The following is a 22,958-nucleotide window of genomic DNA, read 5'->3' as shown; positions in this document are numbered from 1 at the left end:
ATTTCTTCTTCGAGTAAAGTGTATTATGCTGTGCTGCTAATAACCATTACCTAGGAAAGTAAACAAAAATATGACACCCACATATTTGTCATGTGCTTAAAAGCTCATCAGCATCTGCCAAATGCTTCAGTATGAAGCGTAACACAAACTCAAAAACCCTCCATACACCTACACTTATGTTTTCAAGTAAAAGCCCATTGACTAAACCGAAACTAAGCGTTCCTCTGGATCAGTCTGTAGTAACTTTCTTGTGCTACTCAACAGAAGATGCAGATCGGAGCCAAGACTTCAATCCCATGCCAGCTCAGCCCAGTATGACATTGCTTTACCCTTCCTTCTCCACCTTCTGGCCCACAGCTTCTAAATTGTTCAGAATCTTGATCTCAGTGTTGCTGGCCATGTCCTGTTGACATCCTTGAAAATAAGTGCAAAAATTCCCCATTCCATTTTGTATTTTGTGTGATCAGAAATCTGATTCCTTCCCAGGGTTTGACCCAAGACACAGCCTCAAAGCTTCCAACACTAGATCTCTCACAGGAACACTGGATGATGGATGAAAATCACCGTTATCTTCCCACAATAAATGATTTAGCATGTAGCTGTTGTAAGAGAAGCCACTCTATACATTTGCTGTAAGTGGTTTTCAGACCTTCCCCTAAAAGATAAAATAAAACTCATGATCTTCTTCCAGGCACTGTGATTTCTATAATGAATTTTATACGACAATTCACAAAATGACAATGTAATGAGGTCCTTCCAAATGTGAAGGGAAGAGCAATGTCTGATAATTGTTTCACCTAGGATTACATTTAAAAACTTTGTCAAGGAAAATTTCTAGAATAAAACTCCCCACTAACAGGATAAGATTTCTGAAGAAGATGCACACTGGCAGATGTGTAGAAGTTCTTGTAAGGAATATGATGCTCCTCTCAAAGCTGCTTAAACTTGATTTCATTTCAGGTCTGCAACTAAATTTTTTTGTAAATAGATTTAGGCTGTCAATTTCCAGGCATGCTGTGCCATCAGCATGTAGAGACTGCTGTGACAAACGTGGAGGCTGTAGCAGCAAATTTTATTATAAACTGGTAATTGAATTGAACAGGTTTACATTTGAATAGATTTACTGCAGCCATGATCTCTGACATGCTGCATGGGACTGAAATCCTTGTCTGTATATAAAGAAACATTAAGACACACTGAGCTGAAATAATTCCTGCTCTGAGTCCATACTAATCAATAAATTTACACCACTTTACACATGAAAGTAGTAAGTATATCATCTTTCTTCACATTCTGTACATAATGGATGTTGTCAAAGCCAAAGCCAAGAACTCATCTCCAGCCCTTCCCATAGGTAAAAACAGTAATACCTGTCTCCAAAAATACCTTTCAAAAACAACAAGAGAAAAAACATCTCTGTATTTCAGGTACAGTTTTAAAAGCATACTTCGAATCAATATGGTTTTAAAACTGGCCACTAATGCAGGCAGAAAAACAAAATACCCTTGTAGGTTCTTTCAGGTTGTCAGTAAGCAATACCTGAAAAGAAGATAAGTTGTCTCCTAGATGAAGAAGTTCAGTAATTTTTAAAAAGCAGAAATTCTGATGTGTTTTGACAGAAAAACTCACACTCTAAGAGTAAAAAACCATGATATGCCCAGGAGTGGGACTAACAGAGGAGCTTTCATAGAAATTTGTTATTTTGTCATTGGGGAACTTTCAGAAAAAGATATGTACATTTGAGGGAAGACAATTTATGAAATTCTGACTATGGAAGCTTGTGGAATTGTTTTGCACTCATTGACAACGATCATCCACAGAAAAAATCTGATACACAATGTGCAGCTGAATTGTTTAACTTAATTACCTCAGTTACCAAAATCATGTGCAGAAACACTGTAAATCTGCATACAATTTTGGTAACTGACATAATTACTTATTTGTAGAAGAGTCACTTAATTTCCTCATGCAGTCTCAGAAGCCACACAGTAGATTTTTAGTTATTTGTGTTCATGGACATGCAATGGTGTCCTCAAAATTTAAAAGGTATAAACCAACTGACCTGTAGGTACTCTTAGTACCACTGTTCTATTTCCAAACAATTGCTCAGGAGATCTGTACAGTAGATTACCAGTGATATGGAGACTTAACTTACTAAAAAATATGTTAAGCAGCACAGTCCCTTTCAAAAGGTGCCATATTCAGACATTCTTTCTACAGTATATCTAAACATTACAGTTTCACCTTGAAATAACTGCTTCTAGTGGTCAGCTACAAGAGAATTTTGGCAAGGAAGGAACCATCCCATCACCACTGGAAGAGAGGGTCAAATCCTGCCACTCTTACTGAGGCAAAATCCCCACTGAATCTGACAGGAGTTTTGCTCAAGTAAGACTAAGGACAGCAGGATTTGGCTCACAGGATCATAGCATCTGCCAAAGCAGTTGCACAGAACAAGGTTTATTCTTAGTAAGTATAATCCAATAAGAATATGTCTGTAGGTGCGTGATAGACCTAATTTGTCCATCAACTCTCCACCAGTCTATGTTGTTCTTGCGTTTTACCCTTACGCCTGTGTACTTAAACCCATTTTAAATTACCATCAAAAGATTTGCAAAAATCAGCCATCTATTAAAGCTGACTTATTAAGCACTGACAAAACAAAATGCTATGGGATTACTTTAAAGTGGTTGCTTACCACAAAATACTCTCCACTAGAGACAAGATTTAGAAAATATTACACTGATTATATTTTAAAAGGTTATCTAGTTCACAAGTCCATGACATCTTCTATTATTTTTTTCTTGGAGATAACACTGCACTACAATAATAATGGATACAATTCATGCATATAAAAGTGTATTTTTGCATATATGTTAACATCAATAGAAGTGCATGGCAAGCAACCAAGATTTAACGAACTGCCTTTCTGTAATGTAGACAAATCAGGTTCCAGATGAGACAGAACTGTTTCTTGGTAACATTTTTTTTATATTTACCTGTTATTTATTATCTTCAAAATATAACTGATGAATTAAAAATTCAGTACATACTTACAGTGAGGGACCAGGGTTCTCATATGCTTAAAAAAAACCAACCAAACAAAGAAGGGTGGATTCTCCTCTTCTGTATGCCATTATTTGTGCCAGTGTAGTTACAATAACTTCAGTAGACATACTCAAGATTTATACTTGTTTAATTGAGAAATAACTGTTTCAATTGTCCTGGTGAAGACCAAGTTAAAATAGGAAATAGAAGGCACCGTGTGTATTTCTGCCAGACCTAGGACAGACTAGTAACAGAGGAAAGAAATCTTTGAGAATTCGCGATGTTCACGTCTTAAGGAAAATAAGAGGATATATTCTGATGATTATTCTATAAGTTACCTATTGAAGGAGACTGAATGCTGGGGTACATTTTGCTGTATCCCACAAAGAAATACTCCACAGAAGATGAACTCTACACAGATTCACCTTGATTCTCGAGCTTAGAAACAGACTGTCAAGAAAGAGCAAATACACAGCAAAATTGCATTTAGAGTAACTAATCAGAACACTTACCCATCTCTCTTCTTTCCTGCTTGCCCTATAATTGTTGCATGTGTTTTCAGAGAGCTACATACTGACTTGATCAGTCTTACCTTCTTTCAGCATGCCAACTTTTAGACACTTCATGAAGCGGCAGGCTTGGCAGGACTTGCGCCTACGCTTTGTGATTTCACATTCATTCGTTGCTGGGCAGCTGTATTCTATGTTACCTGTAAGGGAAAGTAAGGAAGAGAGAGGTACTCAGAATCATTGACTAAACAACACAATGGAAATCTGAAGTATGCATACAATTGCTGTTCTGTTTAATTTTGGAATATACCAAGAGTAAACAATGCTATAGAAAGGAGAGACCTTTCACATAAAAATAGAAGGCTGAGTTAAAGGATGAGCTTTTTGAATTTTTAAATCTAGACAGGTGTATTAAAAAATATACAAAACCACAATTAATGTCAGTCTGTGTCTGGCTCCATCCATGGTCTTTAAAAAATCCTTCATGCAGGTTGTTCCTTCTGGTAGAAGGAAGAAATTTTGTCATTGGTTGTCTGTACCAGGCCACATGCTTAGGCTCCTAGCCTGAGCACTCTTTATTTCCTTTTTTTTCACCAATTTCATCAGTCTTTCTTTGTCTGGAGTACGAAAGGAGATCATTGTGCTTTATTGCACAATCAACTGTAACGGGTACTACAGAGTTTCAACCTTCTCCTTCCACAACAGCAAGTACACTGTTATCAGGTGAGGTTCACCAGCATTGCTATCAACACATCCAGCACGGTCTACAACTGCTGGGTCAGATCTCTCAGCCAGGATACCTTCCCTATTTTCTTTAGACAGAGTTCTTGTACTGAGATGCATCAGAAACAGGACGGTCCCTACCAAGTCATCAAATTAACAAAAAGGGGGGGAAATATTTGCTTCTGTCTCTCCCAACTCTCCTTAAAGCCTAGATATAAGCTAGATCTTTAAATGTGAGCCCTCCTGGGCAAAGCAGCATCTCTTTTTTTGTGTGTGTGTGTGGTTTTGGTTTTCTTACTGCTTAGCACATATTACTCATACCCAAAAATAAGGGAAAAAAAGCCCAAAAATTAATGGGTAAAACATATATGAGTAATTTTCTCTACTTTTTTTTTTTTTTTTTGGAATCACATCTTTGGGAATCCAAGTCCAAATAGAATAAAGACTTTTTTTTTTTCTCTCTCTCTTTTGCCCTAGTACCATTGCACTTTTCATAAAACAGCTTAGCTCAGCTTGTTCATCTGCCCAGCCATGCATCCTATTGCCCATGACCACATTCAGTATGACAGACTTCACAGCAGTCGGAAGTTTCACCAGGAAACTGCCTTTTAAATAAAGTATCCCCATCAGCCTGTCACATCTTGCTTTAAAGGTATTTCTTTACTTTCTAACCCTTTCCCCCTGTGATTAAGTGCATTAGTATCTTAATGAAAATGCATTCTGTTTATTGCCCTCTTGGGAAGCAAGAGGTCATCACACCAAATGCATAAATTGTCATCAGAGACAGTCCAAGCATAATTGCAATTTTGCTGCTCCATGTTTGCTGCACTCAGGGTGCGTCCAAGTCCCCTGAAACATGTGCAGGTTCTAATAATTAGCATAGAGTCTGCCTGGGACCACAGCATTGATGAAATATTTCAGAGTTAATCACACTTTGTAAACACTGATTTATATTGACTACCTTTCTCCAGACTGATGTCTCCTCATTAAATATCACATTAGTGGATTGCAGGATTGCACAAAGACTCAAGTGCTCAGCAACTGCTAATTTAACAGGAAGTAATACTTAAACCACTTACATCTATTGAAAATTGGTTAAGCATTTATGATAAAAGAGGCCCGCAATGTGCAATGTATATTCTGCCAATACAACCAGCAGACTTTGCACAACCTGTTCACGCCTTTGTGGGCTTTATTCCTCCTGAACGTTGCTGCATGGCTGACTTAGCAATGCTGGCAACTAAAACAGATCTTGGTATGTCTGAATGCTAATTGTTATTACTGACGGAACTAGAACTTCAGTTTAGTCTTCTTTCCCTTCCTTAGCTCCTGAGAGGAAGGATATGGCTGGTAGGAAATTCGACAAAACAGTTCCTGCAAAACTTCCTTCTAGTACACATTAGCAAAGTTAGGATATAACACTCCTGAGAGGATATATAGGAAAGGATGGTAAGGGCCAGCTTAAAAAAAATATTCACATTATCCTTTCACACTCTAACAAGCCATTCTTAGTAAGGCACAATCACTACACAGGGAGACCTCCAAAGCCTTTCACGAATCGTATCTAATTGAATTCACCACAGTATAGTAATAAAAGTATTACCATCCCCATTTAAAAAAAAAAAAAAAAAAGAAAGAGAATCAGAAATACTTTGCACAAGATCAAAGATATCTTTGCACAAGGTCAGAAAAGATCTTGATCAAAAACAAGACCAAGATTATAACATAGAACTCCAAGTAGTGAAGCTTTATACCAAGGCAAGTGGAGCATTCTTACTATAGCCAGAGCCCCTGTGACAAAGGTAAGGATCTTGGCACCAAAAATTAATATTCAAAATCACAAAAATATAAGGACATTTCTAATACATATCCTGACATTTCAGCTTTGTGCAAAATCCTGCAAAACACAAGGGTCTGTAGTGTGCAGCACACTATACACACACAACATAACTTATTTTTCCTGCAAATTCTTGCCACCTGAAGAACTTCAAAATGAGCTACTACTCTAGTCACTTCGATTCCAGTGCTTTGGTATAGGAGGAGAATCGTATCAATTTAGACCCCTTTATTCTGATGAATTATATTTTACAGCAGATGTTCAATCTTAGTTTTTGATGTTAGAAAATAAACTTGGAAGATGTTGGACAGAGTTCCTCCAATGAACTCAGCAGAGTTACAGTAACTGGATTTATTGGTGCAGCAAAGATCCACATCTTACCAATGGTCACAGCTGGTTCTCCTGAAGCGTTTCAGCATTTTAGAATACGTCTAGACCACAACGAGAGTTCAGGGAAACTAACATTTTGTCACCACTTCACATACGCAGTATTTAATCAAATACTCCCACAACAAATTTCATTTCTGTCAGCAAGATTTCCTTAAAACAAACAAACAAAACCAACAACAACAAAAAAAACCTAAACAAAACAAAGAAATCTCATGGAATTTTGCAATGGATATGTACCTGAATATATATCATACTAAAAATGCATTTCGCCTAGAACACAAAACATTAGTGGATCTATTTTGGTAAAAACTTAAATTCACTCCACATTAGAGGTCATTAGAGCTCTCATAATTTCTTATTTAATTCTATACACTAAAAATAAAGAAACGGAAATTATTTGAAGAAGTGTTTGGGAATCTGTACAAATTCCTTGGTACACTACATGCATCCAAAATGCTCAAATCTGCATTTTGTTTCAACGAGGAAGACTCAGAAAGAAGCTCTACCATTTACTTGTCTACTGCATGATGCTAGAGCCTGAAGCTGAGCAGCAAGGAAGAGTGTAAGTGGAGTTTGCCCAGTCCTGTCAACAGCTGGAGAGGTAGCTGTGTTACACAGCGAACAAAATCAACATGGCAGCTCTGAGCCTTTAAACTGGGTTGACAAGAATGATCGAGCAATTTATAATATCTCCTGGCTGGTTTTCAGAAACGACTGGGCTCTGATTACTTATTTCAAGTCTTTTGTACAATTAGTTTGCAGGCATTATAATTTTCTCACTCCTTAACAGAACAGTGCAGCTAGTTGGCTGATAGAATAACACTGTATATGCAAAACTCCTGCCTGAAGTGCCAGGGGATAATTTGTATATTCCTTCCAGTGGTGTAATGGACATTTACAGTTTGGCAGATAAAGGGCTGAGTAATGTAAATTAGCATGACATTTGAAAATAAAGATAGATGTCAAGTCTTCACTCCCCAAACACATTGCCCTGTGCTGTAATAATACAACGGGATTTAGGCCAGCCTGAGTCCTCTTCTCTCCTCAAGAACTGAGGAATGTTTATTTTTAAACTGTTCCTTTTTTTCTACTGATTTGTTAAATTTTATTATCTCAGACAAAAGATGAGAAAACACGTTCAACACACTGTGCCTATCAAGAGCAACTGATGCCATTTGAGATTGAGATAGCAGGTGAACTGCTAAAACTTCTGCTGTATAACCAGCACTTTGTTTTCAGATGCTTCAGGCTGTCAGATCTTTACACACAGATTGAGCGTAAGTGGGCCAAGGTAACATTTTTGTCATCTCACAGATGAAGTTTGGAGATTATCTGAATCAGATGTGAAGCCACAGTACAATTTTAATGGTACAGAGACTTACTCGATGGTTGTACAAGCCAGGCAACCAACCGACTGGACTTGGTCAAGATTCTAGAGACCATTTTGGTAATTTCTTGCATAAAAGTGACAGTAACACTCAAAGTAACAGGAAGAAAGAGAATCATGACAAAGAAGAGGCCTGGGCCTTATGCCTTGGCATCTTATCCTAAATAAAGTTATTGTGATCAACAGTTGCAAATTTAGTACCCCAGATAACAACAGTGCAAAGCTGCTCTAGAAATTGGCTGCCATGTGTGGCACAGGCTGAAACAAGTATCTCTCTTCCAGAAATACTGACAAGAAGAGAAGCTGCAGACAGTAATTCTTAGCAGAAGCTTTATTTCCCTTTTCACACAGCATCATTTGATATTATAACACTGAAGATGTAAGAGGATTGCTAGGAGATATTGGAATACACTCAGAAAATCTTTGGGCAACCAAAAGACATGAGGAAGACTGAGATTCAGAGTGAAAATGTATTTGGAAAGAGTAGCCATGAGCCACTAACAAAAGCAAGAGGAATATCAGATTATATGAGTATTGAAAATTTTACCGTGTGGGAGTATAGGCCCAGAAGAAAAAAAAAAAGGGGGGGGAAAGGGGGAAGAATTATTTATCCCCTCAGTGCAATCATTTTTTACTATAATTAGCTCATGAAATCTATATATCTCTTTATTTATATTCAATAATGCCCCATTTTTCTCCCAAACTTTCTCTTCGAGCTTCTGTAACCTAATAGCTTTTTTCAAAAACTTATCTTTAAAAAGCAAGTGTTCTCATTGTTCTTAACAGAGGCTACTGCATCACTAGATTTAAGTCTTTCTGCAATGAGCTTTACCCTGGGTACCACCTTCATGCTCTGTTTTCCTGGGTGACAGAACTAATGGAATGCACCAGCTTGTCTGTGGACTGGCTTGCATGAAAACTCTGGAAAACGAAAGTTAGCCAGGATTACAGCCATAGGCCTTCCGGGAATTAATAAAAGAGAAGTCTTCGAAAGAGAGACTGGAGGATCTAAGCCAACACAGAGAGTGAATTACAGTGTGTTAGGTCACACCTTGAAATGCAATCCAACCAGAACAGGAAATAGTTCCTGATCAACTAGGAGAAATAGGTGCTGTTGGAAGTAAAGAGTAACAGGTTAACTTGGGAAAAGATGGATAAAGTCCCAGATGGACTTCAAAATGTATTTCATGTTTATAGGTATTAGCAAAGCTGAACTGAGGAAAGTAAAAATATTTTCTCTTAGGTTGAAGTTTCAGTTCTTGAAGGCTCTGTTCCCTACTTTGCAGTCAGAACTCAGCTGAATTGTATAAGTAAATATTTTCAGGAGTAAAAGTACTCTTATCGATAAGATTTAAAAAATGGGGTCAGGTTGCAATGAGGTTGTATTTGAGCCTAACTGAATCCAGTTTTGGCTGACAAATCCCTAGACGGATTCACCTGATATTGTAGATAGCTCTGTGAATTCTCCTATCTGTCATCTAGAGCTGAGTGAGCCTAAAGTTGACTGTATTCATGATTTTTCACCTAGATGACTCCAGAAACACCAATGCACACGCCAAGTTATAGAACATTTACAAATTTGGTTCCTAAATGTCTCAAATATTTGTTAAGATGACGGGACCACATATGAAGGATTTCTCTTATGTCTCTGTTGCTTGTGCTGTCTTTTCTGTTACAATAAGGAAATCAGGAGAAGCAGCTAGTTTTTAAATAACTCTACAGTGTTAGATGGTATTTGACAGAGGAACACAGCTTAAAAGTATTTTAAAATGAAAGCACTACGTTAAATTGCCTAAAAGAGGGCAGAGTACTATGTTACTGTACTAGAATATAATTAGAACTTCTCAAATTAATTTTTTTTTTTTCTTCTATGCCCAGAAAGCAACACGAATGGACATTTAAAAAGAAAACGTAAAGGTGATGCTGGCTGGTCTGAATGCATGACATTTTTGCATCTACCTCTAACTTTAGGTAGATGAGTTTCCAGCATCATAAAAGCCACCATAATTTTCAACATGAGGCTGATAACTAGGGGATGCTGAATGACACCTCTAAGGGCCCAACTACCTTTGATGCCCATTGAAGCCAACTTCTTTATCTTCAACAGAAATTAAGGGTACTTCAGTCATCATGAGAATCAACACTCTGAAGACAGAAACAGCACCGATGCCCTGACACCAGGAAGCCACTGAATAGTTGTCCAAGTCAGAAAGACTGAACCATCTATATTTTGTCCCTACTGGTATTTTATCAGGGTTGATTTTGATACATCCCACCAAGGTAACATGAAAAATTGTCATTGTTTGTTTATGAGCACACAAAACATCTCAGTTTGAAAAGCTGCAAATCAAATAGCTTTCACAGTAGTAAAAAAGTAATTACAAAAGTTATAGAAACATTAAAATAAATCACTTCCTAGCTAAGACTTCACATGTCTCTAGTTTCAAACTAGACAGAGCTTCATAAGTGGGCTGGAAGCTTTCAGAGATGTTTAAAACAAACAGAGATCCAAACCTGATTATAATGGCATTGATACGTACCACTGCACCAGTACTATTCGTAAACCAGATCTCTTTTTGAGTATTTCTGATGGGTTTGAAACAGCCATACACAAATATGGTTGCTCATTCTTATTCCCCAATAATCTAAATGCATCATATAATTTACAAGGCTGTAAGGAAAGCAGAGATAGTAAAAAGAATAGAACCTTTTATAGCTTCTCTCTGGTTCTCAGATTTCAGCCTGTTTATATTTTATTGACTCATCTTGTTTGGCTGCCATAGTTACACAACGACATTATGACAGGATTAAAAGGCATGTTGAAAGGAATTAAAAATACTTGCCCACTGGTTTGGTTGACCCATAGGCAGAGAGAAATGAGGGGAAAAGGGAAGTTATCTATCATTGCTTGCTTAAAATATTCTTTGAAAGAAATGCTGATGCACAGACTTTCACTTATATAAGGAAGGTGAATGATTTAATCAGGTAATGATGGATTCAGGTGACATTTAGTGTTAGGTTCACTGGAGGGCTGCCATCTTTGCACCAGAGCCAAGGTCCACAGACTTTTACACCAAGATGCAAGCCTCCACCCTAACTTTCTATAAAAAACTGTAATCCCAGCTACCAGTTAAGATGCTGAAAAGCCATAAAAATCTTACTTAATTTGCTTTCATTTCCTCCACAAAAATGATGTGCAGTATTATAGGAGTCAGTTTTGAGAGATGTAAATTAACCTTTGGAAGCCACTTTGGTCATGTGCAACTTCGAATCAAACTTCATGTTGCCCATTTGAATGTTTCCTGATTTGAATTTACATAGCTAGTTCTAACTTTCCTGATTAAAACTTCCTTTTATATATCTATATCTCTATCTTCCTTTATATATATATATATATATATATAAAACTTCCTTTATATATATATATATATAAAACTTCCTTTATATATATATATATGTATATATTTGTAAACTGTTCATACATTTACAGATCAAATTGGCTAGGTAATAGGTAAACGCTGAAAAGAGGGCTGAAAAACCTGAACACTGAAGGGATTAAACCCAAGGTGAACAAAGTACAAATTTTAATATAGCTCCTAGTTTGGGCAGGCTTTGAAGACCATAGGAACTACATCACTGTAGAGCAGGAGTTTCTTAGGTGACCAGCATAAAATGAGATGGCAGACTTGCTCTAGTTCATTTAATGACCAAAACCACAACGGTATTCCCAGGATGGAAAATTTCTTGTCTATGTTAGAAGACACGGACAGGCAACAACTCTCGGATCTTCAATGAGGCTACGAGCGCGGGGCTCCTTACTCCTGAGGGCCTTACTCAGTCTGCGAATAAACAGAAGACTGGTATCTCAATACTGTTCATCCAACAGTTATTCCTTACAAAATAAACATAAAAACCAAAAAGCCAAAGCTCAAGAACTACAAGGACTATCGAATGCAAAATATTTTAGCTTTTGTGGGAAAATTCAAACACTGTCTAAGGAAATATTAAGTAAGCTCTGACACTTTTGCAACAAGCATTACCAGGAAGGCAATGTATCAATAGCCAAGCTTTTCACACTGGCTTTTCATGGTAGTTTAAAGAATCCTAAGACAACAGTCCTGAAGATTTGGAAGGTGTGAGAAAGCAAGCTGTGTAGATACAGGCCATTATTTTAGAGAGATGAAGGCTAAAACAAAACAAAATAGTAAACTGTCTTTGAAGTCCTATCATACGTTTACTGAAAGCAAGAATACCATTTCAAACCACTTGAAGAAACGTTTAAGTTACAGGCACTGAATAATTGCATATTATTAATGCAAAATGTGTATTTACTAGTCTTTATGATAACTGAGCAAATAAAAATTATGAGAAATGTATTTACACTAAATATTCGCTATAAAGTAACTAGTAAGTACAAGACTTCTGTGCTGAACACAAGACCTTGCACCCAGTTGACAAGTGAAAATTCTTTTTTTCTTCCTTTCTTTTAAAGAAAGCTTGGAATTTTCAAGATAATACAGAGCACAGCAAAAACTGTGGAGAGACCCTAAAAATCAATGTACTATTTTTAGACGTTGCTATTTTCTACTGTCCCTGATGTTAAGCCAATTTTGGGGAGATTTGGCTGCGTGTGTGTTTCTGTGAGACATTTGCAATCAGCCACCCTGTAAATTATCCCAGAAGCAAACTGAGAGCTGCAGCTGAGCAAGTACGAGGCTGAGCAGAGAGAACATCCAGTTCTCCCTTCCCTTATATTTCACAAAAGGAGGCAGAACATCACTAGATTCTACTACAACCCAAGAAGAAAATGATTCTAATATATTGAGCTGTTTTTTGGTGGGTTTCGTTCTGTATTTTTTTCAGCCAGGTAACTTCTTGTTTTTTTTTTTTTTTCTAATATTACTGATTTTTATCATAATCCATGCATTCTTTAACACAATCCCAAACATATCTCTGTGCTATGTTAAAAATATATACTCAAAAAAAGACAAAATTACTCCTCTTTAGAATTCAAAACAGGGTTCATTTAATTTCTTTACTGTTAAGAAAATTAGCAGGGATTGCAAGAGGCAGGAAGAAGAAGATAAATCCATCAGCCAAGAACGGACATTTTTTAGACTAAATTACTCTCATCTGAAAGGGAATGATAATGTCCATTACCCTTAAAAAGAGGTGTATACTCTACATTAAAGCAAAACTCACCTAATGTAAGGGGCTACTAGGTCTCCTGTGACGCACTTCACTTCTGTGCTGGTTCTCTGAAGAGCTGCCTGTGGCTTTCACCTCCTGAGATTTCAAAAGATTCCTTTGAAATGGGAAGACTCCCACTGACTTAGTGAAAAGGACAAGAGGCCTGACATAAACACAAGATGTGCTTCATAATGTGACTTTATCAGCTCAGCCTTGCTCCCACTAAAGTCAGGGCAGTTTTGTCCATGACTTCAACAGGAGTGGCACTGAGTTTCCATGAATCTGAGCTAATTTAGTAATTCAGGAATGTTAAACAAAAAAGTTTCGTCATTCAAATGTTCTTTTTCACTGAATCTATAAATAAGTATCCATCACAATTAAATTATTAGCATTTAAAATAAGCAATTCTTTGAGCCAAGACATTATCCTTATATATGCGCACTTACGATATTTGACTCTTCAATTACTCTGGCTTACTGTTCTGTAGTTATAACTTATTTTCTGTTTTCCTGTCTTCTTATTTTCAGTTGTGCCATAACCAATTTATTTTAAAAACAAGCAGAGAAAGAATGTGATTTGAACCAAGAAGTGAAATGGTACGGGGAAGAACAACCTCTAGGAACACTAGGACTAAATTCTATCACTTAGAGAAAAAAAAACCTCAGGGCAATTATTCTTCATGCAAGCTTAAAGGCAGAATTTGCCCATTCAAAACATGAGAAGTAGTTTTTCTTATATAATTCTTGTCCCAGTTTGAGTCATCAAAGTAAATGCCTTCCATGGATGGTATCTGAAAACTCCTAGTTGACGTGCCAGTTTAGTCAGCACCATTACTGAAGATGCTGCCATGACATTATGATGGTAACATACTTCCTATTCTTAGTTTCTTCATTATTGCTTTTCCATTCGATGCTTGGTTTTGCCTTACTGCATATTTTTTTTTTGTCTTCACAGCACTGTCACCTGCTGAGGTAGCTAGTGCTCTAGCCCTACTGAGACTTTTTGCACAGCTGCCAGTTCTAACTTGAGCTGTGTGGCCAAGTCCAGGTTGCTAATCTGGAGGATGACGTCCCTGCCTTGTGCTTCCGTGCCCAGAAACTTGCTGTCTATGATGCGGCATAAAATTGCAGGATACCTATTACTGCCAGAAGTCAACACTTCAGTCAGTTAACATTTCTGTGGAATTTTTTCATGCTTAAAATACAACTAAAATAATCATGCATCGATTGGGTTCTGTAGGCCAGCTATTATATAGCAATTAAATACCATTTATAAAAACAGAGTTGCTAGATGAAGTTGGCACTTGAAGTTTAGTGACCACAAAATACAAACTGCTTCAGTGGAAACATTTTTTGAGCTTTTCTGAAAATGTTCTTGAAACTCAAGTGAAATCACCTACTTCTTTTTTTTACTTTTTTCAAAAAAAAGACTTGAAGTGAACATACTGTTTCTGCATATGTGCTCATTTTATGTATGAATGCAGGTCACTACCAGTTTTCACAGGTATGTTTGTTTGTGGTTGCAAACATTGTAACACTCAGTGCCATTAGAATAACTGCAGTTTAATGTTTCTTTTTAGTGGCTGTATGGCCATCATAAAATGGGTGCTCCATGCTGGTAGAGGGCCCAAATCCCCAGTGGTAAGATGGATGACAAGAGAATAAAACAGCTATTGCCTCAGCAACGGATAAATTAAAATAGCATTCATTATTTATCCTTATTAACTTTTCATTAAATATGGAAGTACTATATTTAAGAGATCTTGACCAAATCTTTCAAATTTTGGGTTATGTGAAATAAGAAACAGAAACTAACTTTATGCTCCTTATCACAACTCCTTTAAAAAAATAAAACTATATCACCTGTTTGCATTGTCTTTCCTCAGATTTCCAGGTGCTCAACAGCTATGAAAATCAAGCAGGTTTTATTGAGGAGCTTAAATTTGGACTTAGCAACCTAATTTTAGTCTCTGAAGTTTGAATTTAACTTAATGTGACACTGTATGCCTGTACAGGCCAAGCTTGGCCTCGTGTTCTTTAAATAAAGCACCTTCGATTTCACTTGAAAGCATGATATCTAAATCAAAGTAGATGGTTATTTTGTCTCAATTGGTTCTGAAGCCAGAATAAGTGTTTATGCAAATTATCCCATTCGTACTAATTTATGCCAAAATATGTGGCGTATTTGTAACAGGTATTAAGAGCAGATTAGTACAAAGTACTGGGCAGAGATCACAAGCTGCCAACTTACTCTCCTTAGAATGTGACCTTACAGATATTTGTTGAACCTCTTTAAGGCCACTGTATATCGTGTATGGGTGAAAGACCAGCTATTAATACACTGATATGCACAAAGCACTACACCATTGCATTTTGTTCCAACTTTACATGCCCTGATGCTTTAACAAAAATAAACTGGATTTCTGCAACAACTTAAGTATGGTAGTGGTGTAATTGGGAACAAAAGCACGAATCCTGTGTGCCAGCTACAAGGCATGTTCAAGAAGCATCCATGACAACCTTCAGAAAACAATATGTTTTCTTCACAATAATCAGTTATGGGAATCCATGAGAAAATTGTACAGAACATACACTAGAGGATTCCAGTGCTTTTCTCTTTTTCATAACCAGAACAAACATGGTAGCAAGCTTAACATGACAGACAGAACTTCCAAAGAAGCCCAAAGGGGCTTTTTCATGAGTAACATTTGTAGGACCAAACACTATGAAGAATGAAAACGTACAGTCTGAAGTCCTAACAAGATTTAGTCAAGGATTGTGCTATTTCACTTTGAGGGGGAAAAAAAAAAAAAAAAAAGAAGTTTAAAGGATAACCAACCTTGAATTGTCCTCTTGAAGAAAGCCTTGCAGGCCTCGCAGGAAGCCACTCCATAGTGGTACCCTGATGCAATGTCACCACACACCAAACACAGTCTTTTGGGCATCGAGTTCAGCATATATTCACACTTGGTCTGTGAATCTTCAGCGATGGTACTGGAGCAGTCATCATACCGTTTCCTGACCGGCCCGTTGCCCCCGAGCCCTGTGGCCGAAGGGTAGAGGGGAGGTGAGTCCAGCCCGTTCTGATGTCCATTCATGGTGGAACTGTAGCTCCCGCTGGCGTCTGAGGAGCCACCGGGGCTGTGGTGGTTGATGCTGTCCGTCAGAGAGGCAGGGCTCGACGGTTCCGTCTTGATATACGACGAACAGCTAGAATCAATGTGTCGATCTTTGCTTGACATTCTGCAGAGAAGCCTGTAGTGGGGAGAGAGAGAGAGAAGAATCTGTGTATTAAAGACAGTGCTCTTTAAGGCTGCTCTGGAAGGGTTAGGGACTGCACATCATTCATTCATTAGTCAATACCTCTTGTTCTACATGAAGGTAATCAGCATAAGGGCATGACAGAGCTTTGTCAAAGCTCCAGACAGGCAGTAAACACAAACTTTAAAGAGACCAAATCGGTCTGTTGTCCCCTCCACCTGCCCTCTAGGCTACGTATCAATTTCACATCAACTCTAAATTCTGAACTTGTCATCTACCAGGTCAAAAAATTTTAAAAATCCTATTAGATGACTTGGCTATTAAATGTCTTCCTTTTTCCATCAGTACTTTCCTTCTGTAAATTCTGTCATTATCAGGAACAAATATTTCCAAGTTTGATCACATAAATGTTCTGGTCTGTAATTAATATTTGTCAAGACACTTGACTAAAATACGTATCCATCATCTATTGATCTGATCCCAGAATTGAAGAGCAGTCTCCCATAGTCTTCTTTTTTCTTTATTAATATTGCTTTATTATAGATACAGCTATTTAGTTAAGGAGTAACACATCAACTGGGTACTCTAACAAATAATTAAGGCTGGACTCCATTTTCACAAAATCTAAGTGAAATGATTCATTAGCTCTGGCTGCAATTACTTTCTAGCCATTATCTTCAGACTAACCAGTAATAACTATGCCACTATCCCATATATCTGCAGCTCTATAGGATCTGACATTTTACGTGTTCCATTCCCGGATTAAAAAAAAACTTCTTAGAGGAAATTTCAGATAGAAGTTTTGTCTTTCAAAAGGTGAGATTCTGTCTTCTCAGTTCTCACATTTTCAGAATTAAGAATCTGAAATAAAACCAAATAACATTTGATCTGACAAATTAGTACCTTCTACGGGGGGGGGGAACCCAAAACATTTTATTTGTCTATTACGTCCACAAGTTTTTTATTATTTATAAATGTATTTTAGGGAGAACAAGGAACAAAAATACCAATTAGAAAGCTCTGAATCGGATACTATCTTCATGTTGTACAGCTCTGACTGAGACCACAGTAGCAAATGGCATAGCCAGCATCTTCCTGACAGAAGCTGACAAAGTACAGATGACAGGTTTGAGCATTTCTCTAGAAACATTACCAGTAGAAAAGCAACTACCCTATAAGGCCACCCACCTGGAGCTATACATTCATGCTTTCAAAGCTAACACATGAGCCCAGACAATGAGAATGACTAAAATAATTTTTGAGATCTTGTGTTTGATTTTTCACCTTTTCACGGTATTTAAAAAAATATATAAAAGAATAAAATCAATTTCTACTTCAAGATCTAGAATCAAATTCACCAACAGAAAAGAGACGCAAATCCAGAGAACTGGCTTCCTTTCTCATGAGGAAAATTGAGATCAAAGCCTGACCCTTCATTAAAGACACTAGCTTAGCATGAGATTTACCCTAAGATCAGTGCTCACAGATTTTATTTAGGTCCTCTCCATTGTTCTGATTTTTACTGTAAAATTCTATTGAAAACAAACAACACGTGAGTTTGGAAAACAGCCAGGCTGATGTGCAGAAATGTTACCCTCCAAACTTAAAATCAGGACTTATCTGAGGGATGTGGAAGGAGCAAGCTATCTGGTGTCAGCAAATAAACCAAGGAAATGGGAAGGTTAAAGCCATGAAAATATCTTATTACATTGGACCACCTGCTTGTGTTGTCCTTTCCTCAAGAACTGGAGGGGGGAAAACCCCCTTGCCAGCCTGCAGTAGCGTGTGCCTTTTCTTCTGCATCTGCTGCCTTGTAGCCGTCGCTGTTAATGAGTGCTGTAATTAATAGATAGCTCTCTCTTGTCTCTCTACTTGCACTCTGGGCTAAGCACTTTTCTCAAGTCAACATTTGAAAGAAAGCGGGTCGGCACTGACTTACAGCAGCTCTGCGAATTCCTTTTAATTTAGAGCACTTACACCACCACTCCACTTATTACCTTATAATTACTGGACTGCTCTCACATACATTATGATCTTAGACTAGAGTTAGAAGTTATTAGGGTACTAAAACACGGTGTCTCTCTGTCTCTCCTCTTTCCCTGACACGGGATTTTATACAGGTATGATTAAAAACATTAATTAACTTTCACATTCTACCAACTTATTTTTTACATTACTTTTCTGTACACCGAGGTCCTTTTATTGACTAAACAGGTACCTGGTCTCTTCATGTCCCTGCTGCTGAGACTCCGCATAATAAGTCTCAAAATACAGCAATAGGAGTCACTATCTATAGTCTGTCATAACCAGCACGATGGCACATTCTTGCTGAATACTCCCACTGCCTTTTATTTTCTCTAATTTGTGCAATAATGAGCTCGAATGTCACCCTTCCCTTCTTACAAAAACCATTTGCGATTAATTAGTTGTCCAAATGCATGTTGTCTTAACCAGCGCAAAAGCGGATGCCTCCCACTCCAAGCGGTCAGAACCAAAGTATAATCTCAGTTCTATAAGCATTAAAATCTTGATCACCAGTGTTGCTTAGGCTAAAGCCAGTCTGCTGATGCTTCTGAAGCAGCAGTTTCTGGTACTGACCAAGACAGAGCTGCTTTTAGTTACAGCTGTCACAGTACAGACTGGATTGGTGCATGCTGGCAAAGCACAAACGCAGTTAAATCATTAACCATTCCAAAAAAACCCACAACAGTGCCTGATTCTGAGAACAAAAACTTTCTCAGTTCCCCGACGACAAACCAGAGACAAGGCTGGGTACTGGCTGTGGGTGGGCAACAGACACCTACTGCTTTCACTCCTGCCTTGCTGAACCACATCTGAACGAAAGTAATTCAAGAGCCATCTTATAGGGATGGCAGGTGGGACCACCATCAAATTATCATGCTGAACATTTGGAATAATGCCTAAGCTAGACTTCTGTAAAATCCCTCCCTCAGTTCCCTCCTAATTACTACTTAGCTAGCTTGTTATACTGAAGAATTCCTAGACACCATTGCATTATAGTCTAAAACTACAGTCGGAGCTTAATTCTCTCTTCCTCTCTGTGTCTGAAATTCTACAGCTCTATTATTCAAGCCTGAAATATTCACAACTATCTATAAATTCAATTGTCAGCCAGTGGGTTTTATTCTAGACCTCACTTCAATCTAAAATTAGAGGCACTAAAATTCACATTAACTCTAAGAGGAATGTAGTGAATAAGACTTTATTTCAAAAGAACACCTTTTTGTCAGAAAGAGCTATTTTCGAGATGATGGCTTTATCTGCATTCAAAGAGAATAAGCCCAATTCCACATTGTGCTGTTAATGCAAAATTTTTAGGTCACATTGGATTAATAAAAATCTAAATTTAGTTAAGGTTTATGAATAGAAATAACATGTGTCGTATAAAAACGTACAGTATTTATTTTAAAGCCTTGGTGGGGTTGTTTTTCTTTTTTTTTCTTTACTAGATTTTAAGTCAAATAAATGGCAGCTTCATTTGTGGTGGGCTGTTCTCAGCTACGTTTTCTAACAATTGGTAGCTCTGGGATAAATTTTCCTTTCAATAACTTTAGGGAAAGTAACTAGTCTGTTCTAGAAGCATTTCCATGCCCATATACAAGAGAAACTATACAGGATGCTGCAAGCCTTGAGTAATGTGCAATACATAGCGTGACTCTTCACATCTCTACTAAATTTACTTCACAATCTTTTTGTTTAAGTACGACCTGGATCCAGTCACTGCTGGCAGAAAGGTACAATGACAAAGTACTTCAATATGGAACTCCTGCTTTATAATGGTCTTAAACAATAGCGAATAAATTGTCATGCTATGTGCTTATGAAAGGTTGAATATATTAAGAATTTATTAATGCAATCACATTCATATTTCCATCTACCTGCCACATGACTAATGATATTGACAGTGCTGACACTGGCTAAATCAGTATCAATATACAATTGGAGTGCAAAAATTAACTGCATCTGATTACAGTATATAGCCTTAAAAAAGAAGCTTTCCCATTCGAGCCACTGGTAGATCTTCATATTCCAGCCACACAAAGCAACTGGTTTGGAACGTTACTTTTCACTCATCTCGCTTATTACGCATACCTAAAGGAGGTCAAAACAACATGCCAGTATTTCATAATCTGTTAATACATTCCTTGATCAATTTTCAAGTAGGAAGAGCTCTGCTTACAGCATCATTTGCTACTTCAGAGCTGCACTGGAGGTTTCAGTGACAGTAATAATTAGTCACAATAATTACTGTGAGCACCTTTACTATAGACCAGCACAAAAGTCCACTTTCACCTGCACATGAAGTTTTTCTTTTCTTGAAGAGAGAATTACCCTATTTCCATAAATGTCAGAATAGGTTATTAGCAGTTGACATTTTTAATGACAGCTATTACGTGGGAGCATCAGCAAGGCAGCTGTTATTATGCACACCTAGGTACTTTTTAGGCTAACAGTGCAATCCATCTGATTTTCCTCCAACTCACACGGATGTCAAACAAAAAGGTCTTAACTTGTTATCCTCATATTTAAACTATGAAAACCAATGCATGAAAGAAAGTCTTAGTCTTGGTGACACAGCAAGACTGTAGCAGAGTCAGAAATGGAAGCCAGCTCCTTGCTTTGACCGTAAAGGCATTTCCTCTCAAATACTGTACTTACTTTCAGTATCATTTCACAGGTCTGTACCAAAATCAATAGACAGAAAATAGTGAGGCATGTACCACTGATTTCCCATACTCTGCTTCTCTGAATGTAAGAGGAAAAAATATTTGTGTGGAAAGAAATGAAAACATTGCTTCTTGCACCAATGCCTACGACAACACCCCAAGACTTTCACCAGGTTCTGTTAAAGACCTGAGTAACAACTTCAGCTGAACTGCTTTGCACTGAGCTTTTTTTCTTTTCTTTCAGCTAATTGCACTCTAGTAAAGTGGCAAAATGTGAATCACTTAGTAGGAAAACGGGCACCAGCTGCTATTGTGAGAGAATGGAGATGCCGAAGAAAAGGAAAGTGACTGAATGAAGTGTCATGTCAGAAATCAACGGTGCAACGTGTGATTTGAGAAAACATGACTACTTTACAGAGACAGGGTGTCATTATGGCATCACAGTAATACGATGCTTTGACAACTGCTGGGTCTAACATATCATCATTGCATTAAGGTGCACTGGCTTAGTTGGGGGAAGGAAAAGAAAGGATTTCTTCTTTTAATAAGAAATATCGTAAGGCCTGCTTGGTTAACCCAGTGGATGAGATCATTAATTGCGAAGTATTACTAATCTTCTCCTATGCATGCACAAACACAACTGTTTATGCATTAGGTCTTTATGTACAACCATGTAGGAAAGAGCATCCTGTGCAAAACAGAACGGCTGTGGTGGGTTTGGTTGTTTAAACAAATCTTGAATGTTTCATTGTCTTTTGTAATTTCCTCTTTATGTTTTCTTGAAACCTTCATCACTTCACCTTGGTAAGAGAAAGTAAAGCAAGCCAATGACTTCTTCCAGAGCAGCTGTGATAACCACTAGCAAGCGGAACAGAAGCTGCAAAGCTTGAAGCCATCATGTTAGCAGCAGCGGCCTGAGTTAGCTGACAATTGCTGACAGAGGATCCAGCTTCCCAAGCAGCTATTACTGCACTGGATGCCTCTCCCAAGCTCTGCCAGTGCCTCCTACACACAGGGCAGCGGAAGACTACACTGCTGCCTGGTCATCTTTAGTTTAACAAAACAACCCATTATCTGGGCCCTTCACATTTGCACTTAATCTAAGAGGCTGCACTTTGTTTGTCTTTTTTTGTGTTGCTTTTAAAAAATACAATTTTCAAGCGGCTGACTTGCAACTACTGCAAGCCCTCCAAAATGAGAGGGAATTATTTTAACCTCCCCTCCTTCTCCTGCAGTATAAAAATATTCATTATTGCTTCCCTTTCTATTTCACATTGGTTCCCTGTGCTTCCTGGTTGATAAACTTTGTTAACAGGAAGGAAATGATCCTGAGATACCCGAATGTGTTGCAAATTATCACTGTTGACAGCTTCTACGTTTAAGGATTACATCTGATGCAACAATGCATACTACTGTCATTTGTCTTTAGCTCATTTCCTTGGACCTATTTCAACTGAGGGTGAGCATCTCTTGTTTATAGCTCTAAATACTGTAAGCGAACAACTGGCAAATCAATAAAACTGTTAAATGCATAATAATACTGTGTAATTACTTACATGATGTTTTGCACAATTAACTGTCTGAGGTGTTCCTTGATATAATGGATACTCAGAGTATGGAATAACCTATAAGCCTATAAAACACACCCTGTTTATACAAACAGAAATTATGTTTAAAACTCTCATTCTAATAATCCAAATCAGGCTTTGGCACTATATGACAGAAAGCCTTCCTTTCCTGCCAAGTCTAAATCAATTCTTATGGCATTACTTCACAACTAACGTGATATTTCACTGATGATAACTATAATGCTGATTACTTGGAAGTAATATAATAATAGCAAAAATACACTTAGATTTAACAAACTACTGCTATTTAATCAATATTATTGAGACAAACTAAGTGTTTTAATAAGTCTGCATAGAT

At 37.6% G+C, this 22,958-nt stretch overlaps 1 protein-coding gene across 17 annotated transcripts in view; it reads right to left on the bottom strand.

The window, feature by feature from the left end:
• The window catches only part of ESRRG (estrogen related receptor gamma), a 403,168-nt gene that overhangs the window by 109,831 nt on the left and 270,379 nt on the right, over window positions 1-22,958 (bottom strand). For all 17 annotated transcript variants that reach the window (XM_065834216.2, XM_065834226.2, XM_071805980.1 and 14 more), the window contains 2 exons: window positions 15,923-16,338; window positions 3,641-3,757 (listed from right to left, as the gene is read on the bottom strand). In XM_065834216.2, the coding sequence (XP_065690288.1) occupies window positions 3,641-3,757; window positions 15,923-16,338 (533 nt within the window). The remainder of the gene's footprint in view (window positions 1-3,640; window positions 3,758-15,922; window positions 16,339-22,958) is intronic.

This window comes from Patagioenas fasciata, chromosome 3, assembly GCF_037038585.1.
Source record: "Patagioenas fasciata isolate bPatFas1 chromosome 3, bPatFas1.hap1, whole genome shotgun sequence".
NCBI classification, from domain to species: domain Eukaryota; kingdom Metazoa; phylum Chordata; class Aves; order Columbiformes; family Columbidae; genus Patagioenas; species Patagioenas fasciata.
The sequence above is the reverse complement of the archived record's forward strand: the minus strand, read 5'-3'. Positions and strand labels throughout refer to the sequence as shown.